At 36.1% G+C, this 22,189-nt stretch overlaps 2 protein-coding genes across 2 annotated transcripts; one reads left to right on the top strand and one right to left on the bottom strand.

The window, feature by feature from the left end:
* Positions 1–14,950: 14,950 nt before the first annotated feature.
* On the bottom strand, positions 14,951–19,170 carry LOC124533052. The gene is made up of 9 exons (XM_047108223.1): positions 18,948–19,170; positions 18,357–18,458; positions 18,120–18,178; positions 17,407–17,566; positions 16,541–16,696; positions 16,059–16,256; positions 15,838–15,950; positions 15,150–15,308; positions 14,951–14,977 (listed from the first exon to the last, which is right to left on the bottom strand). The coding sequence occupies exons 1-9, from the start codon at positions 19,168–19,170 to the stop codon at positions 14,951–14,953; spliced, it is 1,197 nt and encodes a 398-aa protein (XP_046964179.1).
* Positions 19,171–20,656: 1,486 nt separating this feature from the next.
* Positions 20,657–21,800, top strand: LOC124533281 (alpha-tocopherol transfer protein-like). Its single transcript, XM_047108490.1, has 3 exons — positions 20,657–20,806; positions 21,071–21,285; positions 21,620–21,800. The coding sequence occupies exons 1-3, from the start codon at positions 20,669–20,671 to the stop codon at positions 21,774–21,776; spliced, it is 510 nt and encodes a 169-aa protein (XP_046964446.1). The 5' UTR covers positions 20,657–20,668; the 3' UTR covers positions 21,777–21,800.
* Positions 21,801–22,189: the final 389 nt, after the last annotated feature.

Genomic DNA, 22,189 nt, shown 5'->3' with positions numbered 1-22,189 from the left:
TAAAAAAGAGTAACTACTGAGTTTCTTGCCGGTTCTTCTCGGTAGAATCTACTTTCCGAACCGGTGGTAGCTTCACTTAATTGTAAAATGACGATTCAAAAGTGCTTGTAAAAGCCTACTTGAATAAAGTTTATCTTGAAAAAAAAAAAGAAAAAAGCGCTGATTTGACCTTTAAACAAGCAAAGTGACGTGGAGCGCTAGTTCGAAAACCTTTAATTATTATATTTATCTTTATGTCTTTGAATCTCCAATATTTTTCCCAGGCTAAAGTTTGATATATTCTCTTGTCTACATTATTTTTAAATGAAATTAACTGTTCTACATATACATATTCGTTGACATATTCAATATTTACATTTTCTATTGTGATTTTGCGTCTCAATTGGATAGAATTTTGGTTTACATCTTATTCATTGACAATCCTACTTTTTGACCTTCTATCGCAAGTTCACTGACTACCGTTGAGAATATCTTTGGAGAGAGTAGATCTCCTGTCTTACCTCTCAATGGGATATCGATATATGAATACATGGCTTCAGTTGAGTCTGTTGAATATTAGGCCTTACTCTAGACGGCACGGTTCCCGTATATTATGATATTAGACTGACGTCTGCGGCGTTTGCGGTCGAAAATAAATATTCACCGACGCCGATACCACTCGCTTAGTACATATCAGTTACTTTCATGGATAATATCTTACATTGTTATACTTTTAGGTAACGCAGACGCCATCCATACGTCATTTGTACTGCAGAAAGGACTATTAGGGCTATTCGCGTAATATAGTATCGAAGCGTCAGGCATAAATTTAAACAAATCTTGTAATTAACAGTTGACTTATACGGGAAAATATTAATAATCAACCGACTTCCAAACGGAGGAGGTTATCAATTCGTCTGTATTTTTTTTTTTTTTTTTTTTTTTTTTTTTTTTTTATGTTTGTTACCTCATAACTTTTTACTGGGTGGACCGATTTCGATAATTTTTTTTTTGTTTGAAAGGTAGTGCTTCCCGTGGGGTCCCATTTTTTTTTTATTTTTTTCCGATGATGGTATCCGTATGAAAACGACGTAAGTCTTAAATTTGCATTATGTATATGCGCGACAAATAGGTGAATAACTCAAAATCACGTTAACCAATTTTGATGATTCTTTTTTTATTATAAAGGATATACTTTAAGGGTAGTTTGGTGAAAGTTTGGTAAGGTTCTGAGCACAGGATCCATGACAAATTAAGGGAACGGGAGGGAACGGAACAATTCTGAGGAGCACGTTAGCAATACTCGGTCGAATCTTTTATTTATGGGTTACTTGGATATTTGAATCACCTTCCGGAACGTGGTTATGTTCATGTAATTGTCATAATCAAATATTATAATCAACTAGCGACTCGCCCCGACTTCTCACGGGTGCAATACTGATACTAAATATACTAAAGAATTTGTTTATTTACGACATCACATTGCAAACTTCTAAAATTGTCAGTGTTTCTTTACTATATTGTTCATTTATTATATACACAAACCTTCCCCTTGAATTACACTATCTATTAAAAAAAACCGCATCAAAATCCGTTCCGTAGTTTTAAAGATATAGGGACAGAGAATGCGACTTTGTTTTATACTATGTATTGACGGAACTCCTAAACGGCTTACAGTTAGGGTGCGATTTGGGGCAGAATTTCTTTCTGTCTTTAAACAAATTTTGTGTATATGATGTACGACATAGCATACGAATAGCTCTTTTGCAAAGTTTTTTTACTGAGGTCGATTACAGCTCTTTCGAGAGTGGTACCTTGTAGTTTATGCCGCATGACGTATTTAAGCCGCATTTTCGAAAGTCTATTTTTGCTTTATTCGAAAGTTTCTTTTGAAATTGTCCCTGAAGTAGTTTCTGATTCATATAATCGGCACGCTTAATCTATCCATATTAAGAAAAAAATGTTAGTCTACATCAGCTTCACTTAAAATCAAAAAATAAATAAAATTTTAACAAAAAGAAAAACCGACTTCAAACAAAACAGTATTTTAAAACAAATTAAAATGCACTCAAAAGTAATAAAAATAATTGCATATTTAACACATTTTTGAGAGTCCTCCTAGGTAAAATGAAATGAAAAATATTAGACTACTTAAAAGTCGATTTACGATTATATAATGTAGTGTTGGAAGAATAATAAGGCTACGTCATCGTGGTAGGGATGGCGAGTGGTGGCAAAGAAAACGTCTATAAAAGTCGCTGCGCACTTCATATGGCCGATTTTCTTGCCTGGTGACAACAAGTGTAAGGGGAAATTCTGCCTGTTTGGAAAGTCAAATACGCCTAATTTTGTTAATATTTGTTAGTGTTTTAAAAATCTTAGTTCAATTGTTAGCGTGTTAGAATTCTTTACATTTTGTTTTATTTTTGTTAAAATTCTTTTAAATAAATGATTGTGATTTGTTTTTTTTTATTTAAATTCCACTACTGGTCCCTAAGATCAGATGTGGGATGATAAATTCACGTGGCCTAATTCGCTTTGCATTCCTGAAATAAGCCATGTTTGACTTTCTAAGTTACGTTTAAAAGTCGATTTAACTTACGTACCCATGTATTACGTTGGCAATGTACAGTTTGAGAGATTGCGTGGTAAGATATACGACGTTAAAACTCCGGTGAGTACGTTCCAATTTTTATTAGCTTACTACCTACATACATAGTGATTCTGATTATAATTGCGAACTACGATTGCAAATACATTTGCGAAAATTGTGAGCCATTTTGCTGTTTATGTTTACTGAACTACCCGCATATTGTGATTTTTCTACTTTCTCTTATTTTTATGTTTTGTGTGCTTATTTGTTTTTCATAATTAACTTCATTACCTTTAAAGAAAATGCCTAACCGTAATCGTAGAAGTAGAAGTCGCACAAAAAACCGTGACTCGCATCCTAGGCGCAGAGCTACACATACTAGTGACAGTGATTCTGGTTCAAGGCACCGAAAATCTCGTTCTAGACTCATATCAAAACAACTTGAGACCTCTAATAACGTGATGAATAAAATTTTAAATCGTTTAACAGCATTAGAAGGACAACATCACTCCTTGCCGCCGCAGTCTCATGAACTGGGCTCCGGTGCGCCTGCACTGACGCCGTCGAGGCGACCTGAGACTGCTACCACAACAGAGGGGCGGAGGTCGGTGGCGGAAGGTCGAGGGTCTGTTATGCCGACTTCACCGCGGCGTCCCGTGAGTGCTGTTGCGGACTGTGATGCCAGCGGGACGGATCGTATCATTGATGCGATACGCTCAATCAACACAACGGTGAGACCAAACCAATCTTATTACATATCCAATTTCGATCCTAGCATCCACGATATAGACACCTGGTGTGAGGAAGTTGACCGTGCCAAGGCTATAAACTATTGGAACGATAACGAGTGTCTTTCTCGCATTGGTAACTGTCTAAAAGGGGATGCTAGGACTTGGCTTAATGAGTGGGTCACATGTGATCGTAGTTGGAGTAATTTTAAGAAAGAATTCAAACCATTGTGCCCTAGAAAACCGGATATTGCAAATATTTTATACGAGGTCATGAGTACTAACTCTGATAAGTACCCAACATATGCTGATTATGCTCGCCGGTCCTTATTGAGGTTACGCATAGTTAAGGGGTTAAGTGAAGAGCTTATCTCGGCTATAGTAATACGGGGTATTATGGATCCACAAATCCGTGCTTCAGCTACGAACGCGAAATTGATGCCAAACGAACTTGTAGAATTTTTTTCTATTTATGTCAAATCGAATACGTCAACTTTTTATAAGAAATCTGGTGATAACGTGCGTATTGAACGTTTGTCCAAATCGAATCAAAAGTTTAACAATATGAAGCGTAGATTTGAGGAAGGTAAATGTTTTTTATGTAACCAACGTGGTCACACTCGGTATCACTGCCCTAAAAAACCTAAAACTAACACCAATGATGTTAGCAGTAAGGATAGCTCTATTCAAAATTTAAATAAATCTGAACCCTGTGCATTCTGTAAGAAACTCGGTCATAAAATTGAAACTTGTTTTGCTAAAATTAAGTCAGATACTCGTAATACGGTTAGTATAAATTTTTGTCAGGAAAACAAGCATGATAAAAACAAAGATATAGTAGTAGCGGTCATACAGAGTATTCCTGTTGATATTCTCATAGACAGTGGTTCAAGTATATCCTTGATTTCTTCGTCGCTACTAAAACATTTTAAATGTGCACGAAAACCAGCTTTTAGAATTTTAAGGGGTATAGGTGGTAAAGAAATTGAGTCTACTTATTTTGTTACTTTGCCAATAGAGTTTAAGGAGATTACTTTAGAGGTAGATTTGCACGTTGTGTCTCCTGAATTTATGAACACTCCTATTATTGTGGGTACCGACGTCTTAAACCGCGAAGGTGTTACTTATGTACGTACCCGCGACCAGCAATATCTTACTTGTGAGCCTCGTACCATACATGACATTATGTGCACCACGTCTCCTACGCAGGTTCCCATTAAGACGTCGTTATCAGATCAGAGTTTAGGTAAACTGTTAGACTTGATAGAACAATTTTCGATGTTTTTCATTTCTGGAACAGCGACATCGACAGTTAACACCGGTAGCATGTCGATTAAATTAAATAGTTCTACGCCAGTTAATTATAGGCCTTATAGGCTTTCTTATCCCGAAATTTTAAAAGTTCGCACGATAATTAAAGATCTTCTTGAAAAAAATATCATTCGCGAGTCTGATTCTGAATATGCGAGTCCTATTCTATTAGTAAAAAAGAAAGACGGATCCGATCGCATGTGCGTAGATTATCGTAAACTTAATGAACTTACAGTCAAGGATCGCTTTCCTCTACCGTTGATCGACGATCATATTGATCGGTTAGGCAAACATAAGTATTTCACAAGTCTCGATATGGCCACGGGATTTCATCAGATCCCCATGGACAATGCCTCGATACCACTTACAGGATTTGTTACACCAGAGGGCCATTATGAGTATTTGAAAATGCCCTATGGTTTAGCAAACGCACCTGTTGTTTACCAGCGCATAATGTCGAAAACTCTTCATGCTTTCCTTGAATCTGGTGAGGTTCTGGTGTATATCGACGATGTACTTATTTTGAGCCATACGATTGATGAAGGTTTACTGACTCTACGCAAGGTGCTCCAAACCTTGACCGATTCGGGTTTTTCTATTAACCTAAAGAAATGTTCTTTTTTATCAACTACAATTGAATATTTGGGACGGACTATCAGTCAGGGTCAGGTGCAGCCGAGCAAACAGAAGATCCAAGCTTTAGTCGAAGCCCCCATTCCAAAAACTGTCAAGCAAGTGCGACAGTTTTTAGGTCTTGCGAGCTACTTCCGCCGTTATATACACGGTTTTGCTATTAAAACGGCTCCCATTACTAAACTTACCAAAAAGGGCGTTCCTTTTGCTTGGGGAAGTGAACAAGAACAAGCACGACAAGACATAATCTCACAACTTACGAGCGAACCCGTCTTAGCCATTTATGACCCAGCTTTGCCTACCGAAGTCCACACGGATGCCAGTTCTATTGGTTATGGTGCCGTGATTATTCAGGTTCACGAAAAAGGATACAAACGGGTAGTAGGTTATTTTAGTAAGCGGACACAGGGTGCCGAGTCAAGGTACCATTCCTATGAGCTTGAGACCTTGGCCGTGGTTAAAGCCTTGCAACATTATAGACACTATCTGATAGGCACTCATTTCACTGTTATTACGGATTGTAACGCGTTAAAAGCCACACAGCTCAAGAAAGACTTAATGCCTCGTGTAGCCAGATGGTGGATATACTTGCAAGACTTTAATTTTACCCTAGAATACCGTAAGGGTACCTCTATGTCGCACGCTGACTATTTGAGTCGCAATCCGATTAATGTTTGCGAAACACGCAAACAACAGAACTGGGCTCAAGTAGCACAGGCTGCTGACGAAGAGACCCAACAATTGCTCCAAAAATTAACAGAGGGGGGCCTAGATTCTAGCCACTATGTTAAAAAGAACGATATTCTCTATTACAAGTATACCCCAGTTGGAGAAGATCCCAGGCTTTTATGCTTTGTACCTAAAGGTCATAGACTCAGTCTGCTTAGAATATTTCATGACGAGCACGATCACCTGGGAGCTGATAAAACATTAGAACTAATTAGAAAACACTTTTGGTTTCCTTCACTTAAAGCATTTGTTCAAAAATACGTTAGTCATTGTCTTATTTGCATAACTCATAAAAAGATCCCTAGAAATCCGCATCAGCTTATAAATTCATGGGAAAAGCCAGGTATGCCCTTTGAAGTCATTCATGCAGACGCCTTAGGACCCTTACCCCAGTCTAACGGATATAGATATGTGTTAATTGTAATTGACGCCTTCTCTAAATATTGTCTTTTGTACCCCATGTTTGGCCAAGATGCTGTAGAATTGAAAAAGCTTTTCAAAAATGTTATTTCTTTGTTCGGTACTCCCAAATTAATTGTAGCAGATCGTGGTCGCATGTTTTTAAGCAAAGAGTTCACAAAGTTCATAACAGAATTAGGCGTTGACATGCATCTAATTACTCCAGAGATGCATAATTCCAATGGGCAGGTGGAACGTTATTGCAGGACTTTGCTTAACATGATTCGCATAGAATGCAATCACGGGCAGAATGAGTGGTCAGATGTTATGTGGCGACTGCAGTTGGTTTTAAATATAACTAAGCAGAAAACCACCCAATTGTCACCATTAAACTTGCTAGTGGGTATAGAAGCAGCCACGCCTCTCATACGTCATCTAGTTCGAGATGTTGCCTTGGAGAACTTTCATCAGAATCGTCAAGCACTGAGAGAGATGCGTAGACAAAGGACGTCTGAACGCTTGGAAGCCAATCGACTTCAGCAAGATTTAACTGCAAATGCTAACCGTAGACCACCCCGAGTATTTGAAATTAATTCATTCGTTTTTGTTATTAAACAGGCACAAGCAACTGGAAAGCTTGACTCGGGCATGCGTGGGCCATATCGTGTGGTCAAGGCGCTTCCTCATGGTCGCTACGAGCTGCAATTGTTGGCAGGCTCATACGGCAAGGTGACCCAGGCTGCGGCAGAACTCATGGTGCCGTGGCGAGGAGAGTGGACTCCTGATACATGTGCTGCCTTCTTCGAGGGTGAGTCCGTGATGTACCTGTCTGGCTAACGATATACAAACGTTGTCTATGCCATATGGGTCTTGAGTGCAGACGGCTCTGCCGTTTGTGTTTTTGAGTGCAGACGGCTCTGCCGTTTGTGATTGAGTGCAGACGGCTCTGCCGTTTGTGATTGAGTGCAGACGGCTCTGCCGTTTGTGATTGAGTGCAGACGGCTCTGCCGTTTGTGATTGAGTGCAGACGGCTCTGCCGTTTGTGATTGAGTGCAGACGGCTCTGCCGTTTGTGATTGAGTGCAGACGGCTCTGCCGTTTGTGATTGAGTGCAGACGGCTCTGCCGTTTTGTGTTTTCGAATACAGGCGGCTCTACCGTTTCGTGTTCTTGAGTGCAGATAGCATACTCTTTATGCCATTTGTGTGGAGTGCAGATGGTATGACTATGCCATTTGTGTGATCCTTATCTAATCAAAAGTCGAAGTATTACATCATGTAGGCTAATTACCGATGCCCCGATCTGATACATATACTTTGATGATGTTCTCAGGTGCAGACGATGACCCTGTGGAGTCCACGCCCGAGCAAGCTGCCAGGAGCAATGATGTGCCTCACGAGCCACCTACAGAACACGTGCCCGCCTGTTCGATTGACACAATGCAACGAGAGGCACAGGAGTCCGAGGACGTCCTCCCGTCAGGAGAGGCCGTGTTGGAAGAATAATAAGGCTACGTCATCGTGGTAGGGATGGCGAGTGGTGGCAAAGAAAACGTCTATAAAAGTCGCTGCGCACTTCATATGGCCGATTTTCTTGCCTGGTGACAACAAGTGTAAGGGGAAATTCTGCCTGTTTGGAAAGTCAAATACGCCTAATTTTGTTAATATTTGTTAGTGTTTTAAAAATCTTAGTTCAATTGTTAGCGTGTTAGAATTCTTTACATTTTGTTTTATTTTTGTTAAAATTCTTTTAAATAAATGATTGTGATTTGTTTTTTTTTATTTAAATTCCACTACTGGTCCCTAAGAGTAGTTATAATTATTGCTATATTTGGAGTCGGTGTCAGCCAACCCTATACTATAGGTACCTACCAAAAAACAATACGAGAATACTTTAAGAAATGTTTCTTACAAATTACCTTTTATACGATATTATACTGGGTCAATCAAGAGGCTCGTATCGCTTCTTTCTTTTGATTGTTGAAGCGTGTGCCTGTGGCTGACACCGGCTCCAAATATAACAATAACTATAACTACGTTATATAATCGTAAATCGACTTTTAAGTAGTCTAATATTTTTCATTTCATTTTACCTAGGAGGACTCTCAAAAATGTGTTAAATATGCAATTATTTTTATTACTTTTGAGTGCATTTTAATTTGTTTTAAAATACTGTTTTGTTTGAAGTCGGTTTTTCTTTTTGTTAAAATTTTATTTATTTTACGTAAAAATGACATGATACTCATAGCGTTGGTATAAAGAACAAACACAAACTTGTTACTCCTGTTACTCGACTACATAAGAGTCAGTAACTCTTTGTGGGCCAATGTATATACGTTTTTAAAACAGTAATATAAAATATTATCAGCATAAATAATTAGATTTAAATAGTTGTTACAACTTACGTTGATTGTCAACATCCGATTTTGACTAAATTGTTTTTTTAAATAAATCAAAACCGGATGTTACTACAGTCGGAAGAGGGGCGTGTAAACATTAAATACAAGGAGTAAGCCTAGAAATAGTCATTCTTACTTTATTCGTCGAATTAGAAGGATCGAGGAAAAATAATCAATCCTATATCAGTTTTGATTGCGAACCACTTCAGGAGAGATAAAGTATTGATTGTGAGGAGAGTTTTTATATTATTCTAACATGTCAGAAGTGGGGATTGAACTTTATTTCGAAATCGGGCGTAAAGCCCGCTTACGTAAGTATCGCTTAATAAGTGTTTATTTTTATTTTATTTTATAAATAATTGGGTTTCTTTTCAACCGACTTCAAAAAGGAGGAGGTTATCAATTCGTCGGTATTTTTTTTTGCGTTTGTTACCTCATAACTTTTTACTGGGTGGACCGATTTTGATAGTTTTTGTTTGTTTGAAAGGTAGTGCTTTCCGTGGGGTCCCATTTTAATTTTTTTTTTCCGATGATGGTATCCGTATGAAAACGACATAAGTCTTAAATTTGCATTATGTATGTGCGCGATAAATAGGTGAATAACTCAAAATAGGTTGGCACAATTTTAATGATTCTTTTATTATTGTAAAGGGTAGTTTGGTGAAAGTTTGGTAAGGTTCTAAGCATAGGATCCATGACAAATTAAGGGAACGGGAGGGAACGGAACAATTCTGAGGAGCACGTTAGCAATACTCGGTCGAATCTTTTATTTATGGGTTACTTGGATATTTGAATCACCTTCCGTAATGTGGTTATATTTATGTAATTGTCATAATCGAATATTATAATCATCTAGCGACCCGCCCCGGCTTCTCACGGGTGCAATACTGATACTAAATATACTAAATAATTTGTTTATTTACGACATCACATTGCAAACTTTTAAAATTGTCAGTGTTTCTTTACTATATTGTTCATTTATTATATACACAAATCTTCCCCTTTAATTACACTATCTATTAAAAAAAACCGCATCAAAATTCGTTGCGTAGTTTTGAAGATATAGGGACAGAGAATGCGACTTTGTTTTATACTATGCATTGACGGAACTCCTTAACGGCTTATAGTTAGGGTGCGATTTGGGGCAGAATTTCTTACTGTCTTTAATCAAATTTTGTGTATATGATGTGATGTCATATGATGTACGACATAGCATACGAATAGCTCTTTTGCAAAGTTTTTTTACTGAGGTCGATTACAGCTCTTTCGAGGGTACCTTGTAGTTTATGCCGCATGACGTATAAAAAGCCACATTTTCAAAAGTCTATTTTTGCTTTATTCGAAAGTTTCTTTTGAAATTGTCCCCGAAGTAGTTACTGATTCATATAAAAGGCACGCTTAATCTATCCATATTAAGAAAAAATGTTTGTCTACATCAGCTTCACTTAAAATCAAAAAATAAATAAAATTTTAACAAAAAGAAAAACCGACTTAAAACAAATCACTATTTTAAAACAAATAAAAATGAACTAAAAAGTAATAAAAATAATTGCATATTTAACATATTTTAGTCGGTGTCATAATGGTGTCGGTGTTATAATTATTGCTATATTTGGAGTCGGTGTCAGCCAACCTTATACTATATCTATCAAAAAACAATACGAGAATACTTTAAGAAATATGTTTCTTACAAATTACCTTTTATACGATATTATACTGGGTCAATCAAGAGGCTCGTATCGCTTCTTTCTTTTGATTGTTGAAGCGTGTGCCCGTGGCTGACACCGGCTCCAAATAGAAAAATAACTATAACTACGTTATATAATCGTAAATCGACTTTTAAGTAGTCTAATATTTTTCATTTCATTTTACCTAGGAGGACTCTCAAATATATGTTAAATATGCAATTATTTTTATTACTTTTTTGTACATTTTTATTTGTTTTAAAATAGTGATTTGTTTGAAGTCTGTTTTTCATTTTGTTAAAATTTTTCCATATGCATTTTTGTTGGTTTTTTTTTTTAAGTTTAAAACACTTTAAAAGTATAGTTTACAGTTGTAATATATCAATATATGTATTTAAATCGGGTGAAATTTTCTTTACGAATATCTATAGAATATTATTAATACAAATGTTATTTATAAGCTAACATAATGTGTAAAATGGTATTTTGTTCAACATTGATGCACTTTTAAAGGCTCAATATACTTTATTCTTTTAATTAAATAACTTTAAAATTTAATTACTTATTTATTTTCATTGAAACTAAAATATAAGTATTCTAAGCCTCAGATGGAGACCAAATTATTGCAAGAGAATGATGTTGACATGTCAAGACGTACGATGAACATATGTGAAAGGAGACGTTCACGGAGCAAAAGTTACGTTTTCCTTATGGACGAAAACCAAAAGAATAACAAAAGTTCACGTCCAAGAAATAAAAGAAGTCGACAAAACTGCGGGTACCAGACGTTACCAAAATATCGATACCACAGGTGTCGTGGCTTGGGCGGTGAGCATGAGCAACGCCCGAACGACTTTGTTGGACATAGTCCCTCAGGCGGGAAGCATGAGCAACGCCTGAGGTACTTGGTTGAATATGGTCCATCAGACGTAAAGCATGAGCAACGTCTGAGAGATCGCCAATATAGACAATCCCCCAGACGTGGTATTGAACGCGGGCATAGTCCTCGCATCCAATCTGAGAGATTTTATGATGAGTGAGCGAGAAGATGAATATGAACAATATCGCTCTTTTTCTAGGCTTGATGACACCGATGACACGAGTCTTGCGGAAAATATAAGATTTAAAAAAAACGATCTATATCACGGCATAATTCGCGTCGCATGCATCGGAACTGGGAGAATTCTGATAGTGACAATCATTCTTTCAAACATTCGACCAAACAAGGCAGAAATAAAAACAATTGAAGGCAATCTGATGGTATTGAAGATAATAGCAGTTCTGCCTCACGTATTTTTGAACAATTTATTGCAGCTCTGAAAGGGGAGTATGAGGTTCATAAAGGCAGCGGAAGTTTATTGATTCATAACAGTAACTTATCTTCCAAAAAATATATATAGAATTCAAGAAAAATACTCTAATGACTCGCGCATTACCCGTGAAAGGCCTCAACAACGTATGTAACTTATCAATTGTTATGAACGACTATGGCAATGCAATGATTAATAACTACAAGCTAAACAGCACAATTGAAAACTTTATTAGAAGAAATTAGTGATCGTTTTTCGACAGGACTCAAATACTTAGAACTTACCACAGTAACTGAATTGCAAATTAAATTGAAAGACTGTGATCCAGTCGTATATCGTCCTTATCGGCTGCCACATACAGAGCGAACCCAAGTTCAGGGCATGATACAAGAAATGCTAGATTCAAATATTATTCAGGAATCGTCATCACCATATGCTAGCCCAATTGTTTTGGTGAAAAAGAAAAGTGGGGAAAAAGATTATGTGTTGATTACAGAGCCTTGAACCGGAAAACAGTGAAAGGTCATTATCCAATACCACGTGTCGAAGATCAACTGGATATCCTTGCCGACCATATGTTCTTTACATCATCTGGATACTACCAAATAACAATATCTGAGGAATCTCAACCAAAAACAGCTTTTATAACACCCGATGGACAATTCGAGTATTTACGAATGCCGTTTGGACTAGTTAATGCACCATCTGTATTTCAGCGCACCATCAATAGTGTTGAGCTGAGATGGCCCAGTGGTTAGAACGCGTGCATCTTAACCGATGATTGCGGGTTCAAATCCAGGCAAGCACCACTGTATATATGCTTAATTTTTGTTTATAATGTATGCTCGGTGGTGAAGGAAAACATCGTGAGGAAACCTGCATGTGTCTAATTTTATCGAAATTCTTTTATCGAAATGTGCATTCCACCAACCCGCATTGGAACAGCGTGGTGGAATATGTTCCAAACCCTCTCCTTAATGGAAGAGGAGGCCTTATCTCAGCAGTGGGAAGTGTACAGGCTGTTACTTTACTTTTACTTTTATCAATAGTGTTAGCGGATGCAAAAGTAAAGTTTGCCACGATTACATGGATGATATCCTTATTCCAGCTCATAACTTCGAAGTAGGAATATCACGCCTACGAAGAGTAGTAGAACTTTTGCGTGAAGGTGGACTCACGTTAAATGAGATTTAACGTGAGTCCACCTTCACGCAAAAGTTCTAATACTCTTCGTATGGCAAATGTAATGTAATGTGATATAGTATGGCAAATGTAATTCTTTTTACAAAAATCGACTTTTTAGGTTTCGAGGTAGGAAGTGATGGCATTCAGCCCGGTAGTACAAAAACAGAAGCAGTAGCAAAATTTGTACCCCCGAAAAATCAACACGAGGTACGTCAATTTATGGGCCTTGCTAGTTTCTTCAGACGTTTTGTCAAGAACTTTGCTATTATAGCACGACCCTTAACCGACCTTCTACGCAAGAATTGTAAGTGGGAGTTGACCTCAGAACAAAAACCAGAATTTGAAACTCTCAAAAAGGCGCTTATTACAGACCATGGCTCTTGCTTCACGAGTCTGGCCTTTAAGAAATTTATACAGGGTACTGGGATCAAGCATGTTTTAAACGCCGTTGCAACGCCAAGATCAAATGGCCAAGTCGAAAGATACAATAGGACAATATTAGACGCGCTAGCTACAAAATCACATGGAAGAGATGAAAGAACATGGGATGAATTCGTACCTCAGATCCAAATAGGACTTAATACAATAATAAATAGGACAACACAAAAAATGTCCTTGTGACCTTCTTTTTGGATATAAGGTTACGAATATATCCGAATCGATATTAAATGACGTTTTGGAAGATATGAATATAATTGCGTCATCTGAAGAAATACAAAACACGAGGAAGGAGAGCGGAGACCGTATAAAAATACAACAAATAAAGGATAAAAGTCGTTTTGATGGAAAGAAGGAAACCAGCGCCGCATTATAGAGTAGGGGACTTAGTGAGTGTTGACAGAGTCATTGATAGTAACAATGGAAAATCAAAAAACTTTTAGTTAAATACCAAGGGCCTTAAAGGATTGCTCAAATTTTGCCGAATGATAGATTTTTCGTAGAAGACACTCCCATAACGAAGAAAAAAAAATTCGCCGATATGAAACTATTGTAGCCGTGGATAAAATATCCCTCTGGTTAACTCACAGCACTCAACTGGAGACTTCCTCAGATAGTAAAGAGGACGATACTGATACTGACGATAGTTAAAAATATAAAGACTAAGATCTATTTACTATAATTTCGCCTACTTAAATGAAGAAGTTATTGTATAGTATTATATACTAACATATTCTTATATTGTGTATTGCCCCTACATATACCTATATAATTTAATTGAAATTGTTCATATTTGTTGGTACGGGGATACCGGAAGTCTGATGGCCGAGCTGTTAGCATATTTATTTTAATATGATCATATTTTATTGTTTTAATGTATTAAAGTATTATCAGCATAAATAATTCGATTTAAATAAATCAAAACCGGATGTTGCTACAGTCGGAGGAGGGGCGTGTAAACATTAAATACTAGGAGTAAGCCTAGAAATGTTCATTCTTACTTTAATCGTCGAATTGGAAGGATCGAGGAAAAATAATCAATCCTATATCAGTTTTGATTGCGAACTACTTCAGGAGAGATAAAGTATTGATTGTGAGGAGAGTTTTTAGATTATTCCAACATACTTCTGTTGCCATATTTAAAAAAAAAATGTTAAAGAACGCTTGTGTGCGAAGGGTCATTATATATTACACAATTCTTAAGTTTAGGCTAGGCTATTTCTTATAGAAAAAAACTTTCGGCGTTTCTTTTCAGGTCAGGGCATTTCCTCTTCGGAACCGATGGTAATGATTAATTTGACAAACAAGAAGTGTAATGTGTATTAAATAAAATAATTTTATTTTATTTTATTTAGAGGCACTTTGATATGAAGACTCACAAACTAATTACTGAACTAAAAAGGAAATATATTAAGAATATGACATAAGAAAAACAAATATTAAAACACATGTTTTTATTCACAAAAAGCAATATTCATTATTTCATAAAGAAAGGACATTTCTCTACCTCTTGAAGATTAAAGTAATTTAACTCTGTCTATAGCGTGGAATTGTAGAATAATTGCTAAAAGGTTGCAATTCCACCGATTATCTGAAAGGATTATTTATTTTAATTAATGCTTGCTTATAAATGAAGTATTTTATATAAATAATCTCTTTTCTCTTCAACATTCATAAATACATACATTATTTGTCTTTTATCTGACAATCGGACTATATTAAAACAATAAGAGAAATATATTTTTAGTGAATGAATCATTTACCCCAGCTAAGAGCTGCCTCGTTAAAACACATATCCCCAGTGGTGAGAATGCAGGCGTGTCGTCAACAACTTGGTCGTAGAAGCGCGACAGTTCATGTTTAAATTCCCTGTCTGCTGATGCGCACATCAAGTGACTTACGTGGTTTTGTGTTGTTTGAAACTGTAGACGAAAAATGTATAAACATCACAAACGACATCAATGTGTGTTTCTGCGAAGCGAGGCTGGGATAGCAGAGCTGCATGTGATAACTCCATCGCCTATCGAGGCGATGGAGTCATCACATAATATTATTTTGCGCAGTTCACATCGGTGAACTGCGCAAAATAATATTATTTACAATAAGTTAAGTAACAATTTAAACTAATTTTATAAATATGAAAGTACTCTGTCTGTCTTTCGCTCTTTCACTACTAAACCACTGAACCGAATTTGAAAAAAAAATTGTATGAAACAAATTTCAACACCAAGGAAGGCTAGGCTGGCTCCATGGGCTACTTTTTTGCCCTACACATGCCTATCAAAACGCGAGCAAAGCCGCGCGCGAAAACTAGTATTTTGTTGATACGGTTGAGTATACAGTTAAGTTTTAGTTAGTTATTTATGTATTATTAAAATCGTTAGGCTATTTTTTTATCTGTATGTGGTACTTAATTTAAATAAATATTCATATATATTGTGAGATAAATACTTCTTCTTGTGTGTTATGACAGTGTTCCACCATTAGAACTATCAAAATTCCCTTAATAAAGGCCCAAATTAAAGTCACTCCTAAATTTTCAAATTTTCCGTACGTCCAGTCACCTGCAACAAATAAAATGTATTAATAGACTTGAAACTAGTTTAACTTAATATAAGTTCAGATTACATTTACATATTATACATGAAAATTTTATTTACATAGTCGCCTACCTAAGAATGTATAAAATATTGACGTAAAATGATAAAGAGTGTCCGCGCATTCCATTATCTTGGAGAGCAGTAAGATCGCCACCAAGGCCCCCTCGCCCTCGTCGATACTCCTCACCAACTCGCATATGGACACGTGCGCGCGATGCAGACGACGGATCGTTGTGTGGGCGTTTGCTATATTCTTTATTTTCATCGCATCTGCTGAAAAATAATTATATTTACAATCTCATTATTAATATTTACAATAGTACCTATGCATGTATGTGTTTAGTATGTACAGTTAGGGTAAAAAAGGTTCGTCACCTTAAGATCTATTTCTTCTCGCTAGAAGCTACTTTTCAAAACGGTGTTAGTATATAATTATTGACGATTCAAAAACGCTTCATTGTGAAGTTTACTTGAATAAAATTGATTTGAAATTGATTTGATTTCAATATTAGTAAAAACTATTTACAAAGAAAAAATAATACTAAGAATACGACCGTAAAGCTTTAGTTTGAAGATCAGACTGCGTAGTCGCTTATTCAGCGTTCGAAGTGTATCGTTCACCGAGCACACGATGAATACAAATTGCAAACACAGCAGCACGTTGAAGAGGTGTTTGAAGAAAAATCCGAGCGAAATAGCTAATGATGTTACTAAAACAACGATCGGTATTCAATAAAAACCAAGCTCGGCTGAGCTATCTATTATGTCTATATCTAATAAAAATAAACTGGCTCCAAATATAATAATAATTGTAACTAAATTATATAATCATAAAGTGACTTTCAAGTAGTCTAATATTTTTCATTTCATTTTTGGCTGACACCGGCTCAAAATATAACAATAACTATAACTACGTTATATAATCACAAATCGATTTTTAAGTAGTCTAATATTTTCATTTCATTTACAAGAAGTACAACTCTAAAAATATATTGAATACGTAATCATTTTTATTACTTCTTAATGCATATTACATATGTTTTAAAATAGTGTTTTGTTTGAAGTCGGTTTTTCTTTTTGTTATTTTTTTTTATTTATTAATTATGATATTAATTACGTCAGCTAGCGATAGAAATATTTACAACAAGTGAATTTAACTGGCGATTATATTTGTCATTATGATCAATCTCATAAAGCAGTGGAAAATTGACCACAAACTCGCATTGAGTCAGCGGTAGTTGACTAAAGTCCAGAACTTCTCAAAAAAGAGATTGTTTTAGAAATATTTATTTTGGGGGAAATTTTGTTTAATCTTTATTTTAAACGTGGAGTAGCTTTCAATATCAACTAGACGTGGGTTTCTAAGTCGTCTCGAAATGTCATTATTATTATACTTGTGACATAAACAATGTTTACTTACAATTATGAATTGCATACTCATTATCTTTCAAATCAAAATCCATTTTAAAAAATACATGACAGCCAAAAAAGAACACAATTATTGACAAGTATCCCCACGTTATAATACCGGAGTACCTTATGTTAATATCTAAGTGGCTGCTCTCCAATTCTTGATTTATCTGAAAGGAAGTAATGTTTAATATGTTATTTTCATTGTATCAACTTTTTATACATTTTTACCTGAAGTTTTTTTTATTTATATCTTAATAAAACGTCATATGATTACGACACGATATTTTATACCGGATCGCATCTGCATTGTTCTGATAGCAGAGTAGGAGAACTGATTTGAGCTAATCATTTGGTATGTTTTAATTTGACTCTGGTGAAGTGACAATTTATCAAAATAATTATTATTGTCCTCTTCACAATTAAATATAAACAGCGCACTATGCAATTTAAAAAGTAATAATAAAGTCCCGCTGCCTTTCTCTCGCAGGTTCTTCTCAGGTCTGAGATATTTCTATCTGAACCAGTTTTCAACGATCAATAAGTAGTTATAATGCTTCTATATTTATTTAACACTTTGACCTGTAAGCTTTAACTATGACTTATATCTTGACAACAATAGATTTTGTCTCGTCGCAAAAGAACATTTAATTTATATACACTTTTTCCTTAAAATATTCTCTTAAACGTTAACAATTGAAGAAACCTCTGGGCCTCGCTTACCTCTTCAAGTTTATTTACATATGACATATATCGGTTCATATTATTAACGCCATCGAACCCTGTTACGAGTATTGATGTCAATAATAATATCGTGATTACGATAACGAATACTTTTGACAATCCTGTGCGTATACGAGGTGATGAATCTATTTGAAATATGAATTCATTGAGAAGTGTAATTATTTGCATTACAACTGAAACAAAAAGTATATTTTTATTGCAATTATACATACATACGTATATCGTCTGTGGACATCTGTAACACAACGGTTGCTAAAGCGTTGCCGGCCTCGTAGGAACAGGTGTAGTTGAGTTTTGAAAACTGCCATTTTTCCATTCCTAGAAAACTTAAGGATGTAAGAATTATTTCACTCGCATTCATTAGCGGGATGACAAGCGCAGTGTAGATGAAATTAGCTCTAGTATTGAAAGGAATAAAGACGAAACTGTATCGGTATCACTGTCGAGCCCTCGGAACAGTCCCCGTACGGACGATACACCACAATAGACGACAGACCTTTGCAAACCTTACACGGTCTACACCATCAACTCGAATCGACAGCGCTGACATTGAAATAAAGATGTCATTCCAGTGGCGACATCCTCTTCATCGTAGCTCATAAAACCGCTGATGTTTCTAAATCAGATTAAGTATTTTCAATCAATTAGTTTAAAAAAGAGAAATAGATTATGATCTAATGGTAATCATATTGCGTCTGAACTATGAGGTCAACGTGTTAGATCTACCTTAAATATTAGACTTCAACCTGCGTTTGGAATTTGCTAAAGACATTCAATATTTGTTCATTGCATTCAATTAATACTTACGTATTAGAGATATCACGACATAGCCACCAATTTGACGTTTGCGCGATATTGAGGCGATGTAGCTGAGGCGCGCTGATTTGAATTTCCGTGCGCCGCTAATTGAAACGCGTTGAGGCTCGTTGCGAAGCGGCGCCAACTGAAGCGGTACGACACAGAGCAGGCTGGAGATGCGAAGCACTCTTGCTAGTGGACCGCTGATCTGGCATCGCTCAGTACGATCCATGTTTTAGCTAATGTAATACAAGTTATACGGTCTTAGATTTTGTACTTGATGAAAAGCACTCATCATCACATTTTCTACCTACAGCAGTTCGATGGGTGAGTGAATCAGTGTAACTACAGAAACAAGAACATAACATCTTAAAAAACGGAGAATTGCAAGTCGAATTTCCGCACTGAACTTTCCGGATTACCGCACAATACACTGATGTAACAAAGAATTTACATTTCAATTTTCATTCTTTTCGTCCATCAATATAGACAGACAGGCAAAGAGACGGACTGACGACCAGACAAAAAATGAATTGTTCTTATATGTGTTCCTTGTTTCCTTTCGAGCTAAGGAACTGTAACAACAAGCTTCAAACTCTTCTATTTATTCAAGAGACGCGTTCATTTTTATATAATAGTTGCAAACCTACAGCGTCTGGTTTTTGCAACTGCTATAGTGGGGGTTTCGTTCGCGCTCATGAATCGTGCCACGAGCCACACAACAAGCGGCAGTTGTGTTGAACACAGTGTATTTGATAACGTGTGTATATATTTAATATACGCACGTCATATAGAATATTTCCGACAATTTATCTATAATCTACTCAATGGATGGATCGGGGATATGCTTAATTCACCATTATTTCCGATGTTTTTAAATACAGTATTACTGTATGGGAATCATAAACACCGGTATACATTAAGATCAATATAGATAAGAGCGAATTATTAGATATAAAAATGAATTAGGCTCCATAACCCGAGATGTTCAAATGATTAGGCGTCAATCTGAACCGATGATAGCATATTCATATCAGATAAGCATCACTAAATTTGTATGTGCTCAATTTGTGTTTACAACACTTCATCTCCTGATACACGGGGAAAGTAAACCACATGCTAGAGATCAAAATCTCCCATACGTGCATCCATAAACCCTTATTGAATGGCAGAACAAACTCTTTCAATACGTGAGGGATCCGAAGCCCAAGGTTTCAGTAAAGTCACTGTGTACTTTATATATAGTCCTTATTATAATCAGCAAGTTCAAAATGCAAAAACTATTTTTTACAAATTTATCAGAACACAATATCAATGGGAGCCCAAGGCTATCCATACTACACAACTAACCCTACATAAATATAAAAGAGGGTTAAAGTCGTAGATACCTGTGTTATATCTCATATATGTACCTTAAGTAACAATAAAACCTAAAATGGTAATGCTCATATCTACTTCAAACAATATCTAATTATGTTTATTGAGTTATTACCGTTTGATTTATGACAACTACATTTTACGTTGAGCAAACATCGCCTGCTACTTTTACTTATAATGATTTCTTATGTCGCCTGTAAACTGTTGCTTAATTTGCGCAATAAAACATTATAAACTTATTTAAAAATATAGAACCTTAAAATTAAAATTTCAATTGAATGAGTTTTTTCTACTATTATGTGGTACTAGAATGTGTTGAAAATGTAAAACATGACATTTTCAGAGCGGTGCTCATGGTCATTGAATTGTATCAGTATGAACAAGGCACGTGGCCAGGAATGCTTCTTACGGTTGACTTTAAAGGCGTGAGCCTGGCTCACTTCGCGAAAATCGATTTGTTCAGCTTACAACATTTTCTGTACTACCTTCAGGTAAGAAAATTATAAAGATTATATTCGGAGAATGTTTCTGTATCAATATATAAAAAAGTATGCTTTTAAACACTGAATATAAAAAATGTGCTGTATATTATGATAATACTTAAAAGATACTCAGGTTTTCCATCTAGATTACACCCTTTGCTAGACAATTTTTGGCCAAGATTCACTCCTTCGAATTCCTGTGCTATACTAACTCCTTGGTATATAATATGAATAAAAGATGTTCATAAATTTAATTCTCTTTTCCATGATTAGGAAACAATACTTCTGAGGCTTAAAGGAATGCATTTTTTGAACGCACCGCCTTTTATCGACAAGTTGCTGGTGAAGATGAAATCATTTATGAAGAAAGAGCTGATGGCCATGTTACACGTCCATACAGCTGATTCTAAGAACCTAAAAGATTACCTTCCTGTCGAGGCACTGCCAAACGATTCTGGTGGCAACGCCGAAAGTAATGATAAACATAAAGTTTGGTTGAACTGATTAAAATCAAATCAGCATTTGTATTTTTATATTTAGATACGCGAACGAGCAAATGGGCTACACCGTGGTAAGCGTTCACCTTATAGACAATGGCGCTGAAAGAAACTTTAATCATCCCTTACGACGCCGCCAACCTTGAAAATTATGATGTCATATCTCATGTGCCCTTGGTTACATTGGCTCACTCATCATATTATATTTAATTTCCTTATAGGGTGTAAAAACCTTACAAAATTCTACCCTTCTGCCAGTGAAGCCTATTAACTAGTATTCAACTAGTAATACTATAATTCCAAATATTCCTAATTTACTGATTACGGATATGGTTTTGGCGAAATTAAGAAATTACAAGCCATATTTTGAGGAAGAGAGTCACAAGAGGGTAACGGAATCTCTAAGGCCGGGAAAACAGAAGACAATATCAGATATATTTGGAGGGGTCGAAGGGTCTTTCAAAAAGTTAGAAATTGATTAACATTTACGAAAGATTTCTGGAAGTGAGACAAACCAATCAAATTTATATATTCGAAATTAATGTATGCAAAAAAAACAAACGAACTAAATTTACAGTGTTTTCTTTGTTAATACAAAGTAACAGAATAAAAGTCCCATTACAGCATAACGGCCTGTCCACGGGGATAGGCGACGCGAACGGCGGTGCGAATTGCGAATCGACAATTCGCGAGGCGCCGTTTGCAGGCCACGGACAGTGGCGTTCGCCGCCGCGACTAGTAAGGACGTCCGACGGCAAAATGTCTTTATCGAAATTATATCGATATTGTTTAGATAGTAATCGTTTTTTGGTTCAAGACCTAATATTTGGAAGAGATTGTAGAGTACATGGCTTAAATAAAAATCGGGGTATAGACGGGGAATTCCACAAGAAAG

Source organism: Vanessa cardui, chromosome 10 (assembly GCF_905220365.1).
Source record: "Vanessa cardui chromosome 10, ilVanCard2.1, whole genome shotgun sequence".
Classification (NCBI taxonomy): Eukaryota; Metazoa; Arthropoda; class Insecta; order Lepidoptera; family Nymphalidae; genus Vanessa; species Vanessa cardui.
Note: the sequence above shows the minus strand (reverse complement) of the source record. Positions and strands in the feature narration are given on the sequence as shown.

Coding starts and splice junctions, on each gene's coding strand:
- LOC124533052 (XM_047108223.1), bottom strand. CDS start 19,170: ATGGATCGTACTGAGCGATGCCAGATCAGCGGTCCACTAGCAAGAGTG. Junction 15,951..16,058: donor AATATTTTATACATTCTTAG/GTAGGCGACTAT, acceptor TATTTGTTGCAG/GTGACTGGACGTACGGAAAA. Junction 14,978..15,149: donor CGAGGCAGCTCTTAGCTGGG/GTAAATGATTCA, acceptor TAATCCTTTCAG/ATAATCGGTGGAATTGCAAC.
- LOC124533281 (XM_047108490.1), top strand. CDS start 20,669: ATGGTCATTGAATTGTATCAGTATGAACAAGGCACGTGGCCAGGAATG. Junction 20,807..21,070: donor ATTTTCTGTACTACCTTCAG/GTAAGAAAATTA, acceptor TTCCATGATTAG/GAAACAATACTTCTGAGGCT. Junction 21,286..21,619: donor GAAAGTAATGATAAACATAA/AGTTTGGTTGAA, acceptor TTTACTGATTAC/GGATATGGTTTTGGCGAAAT.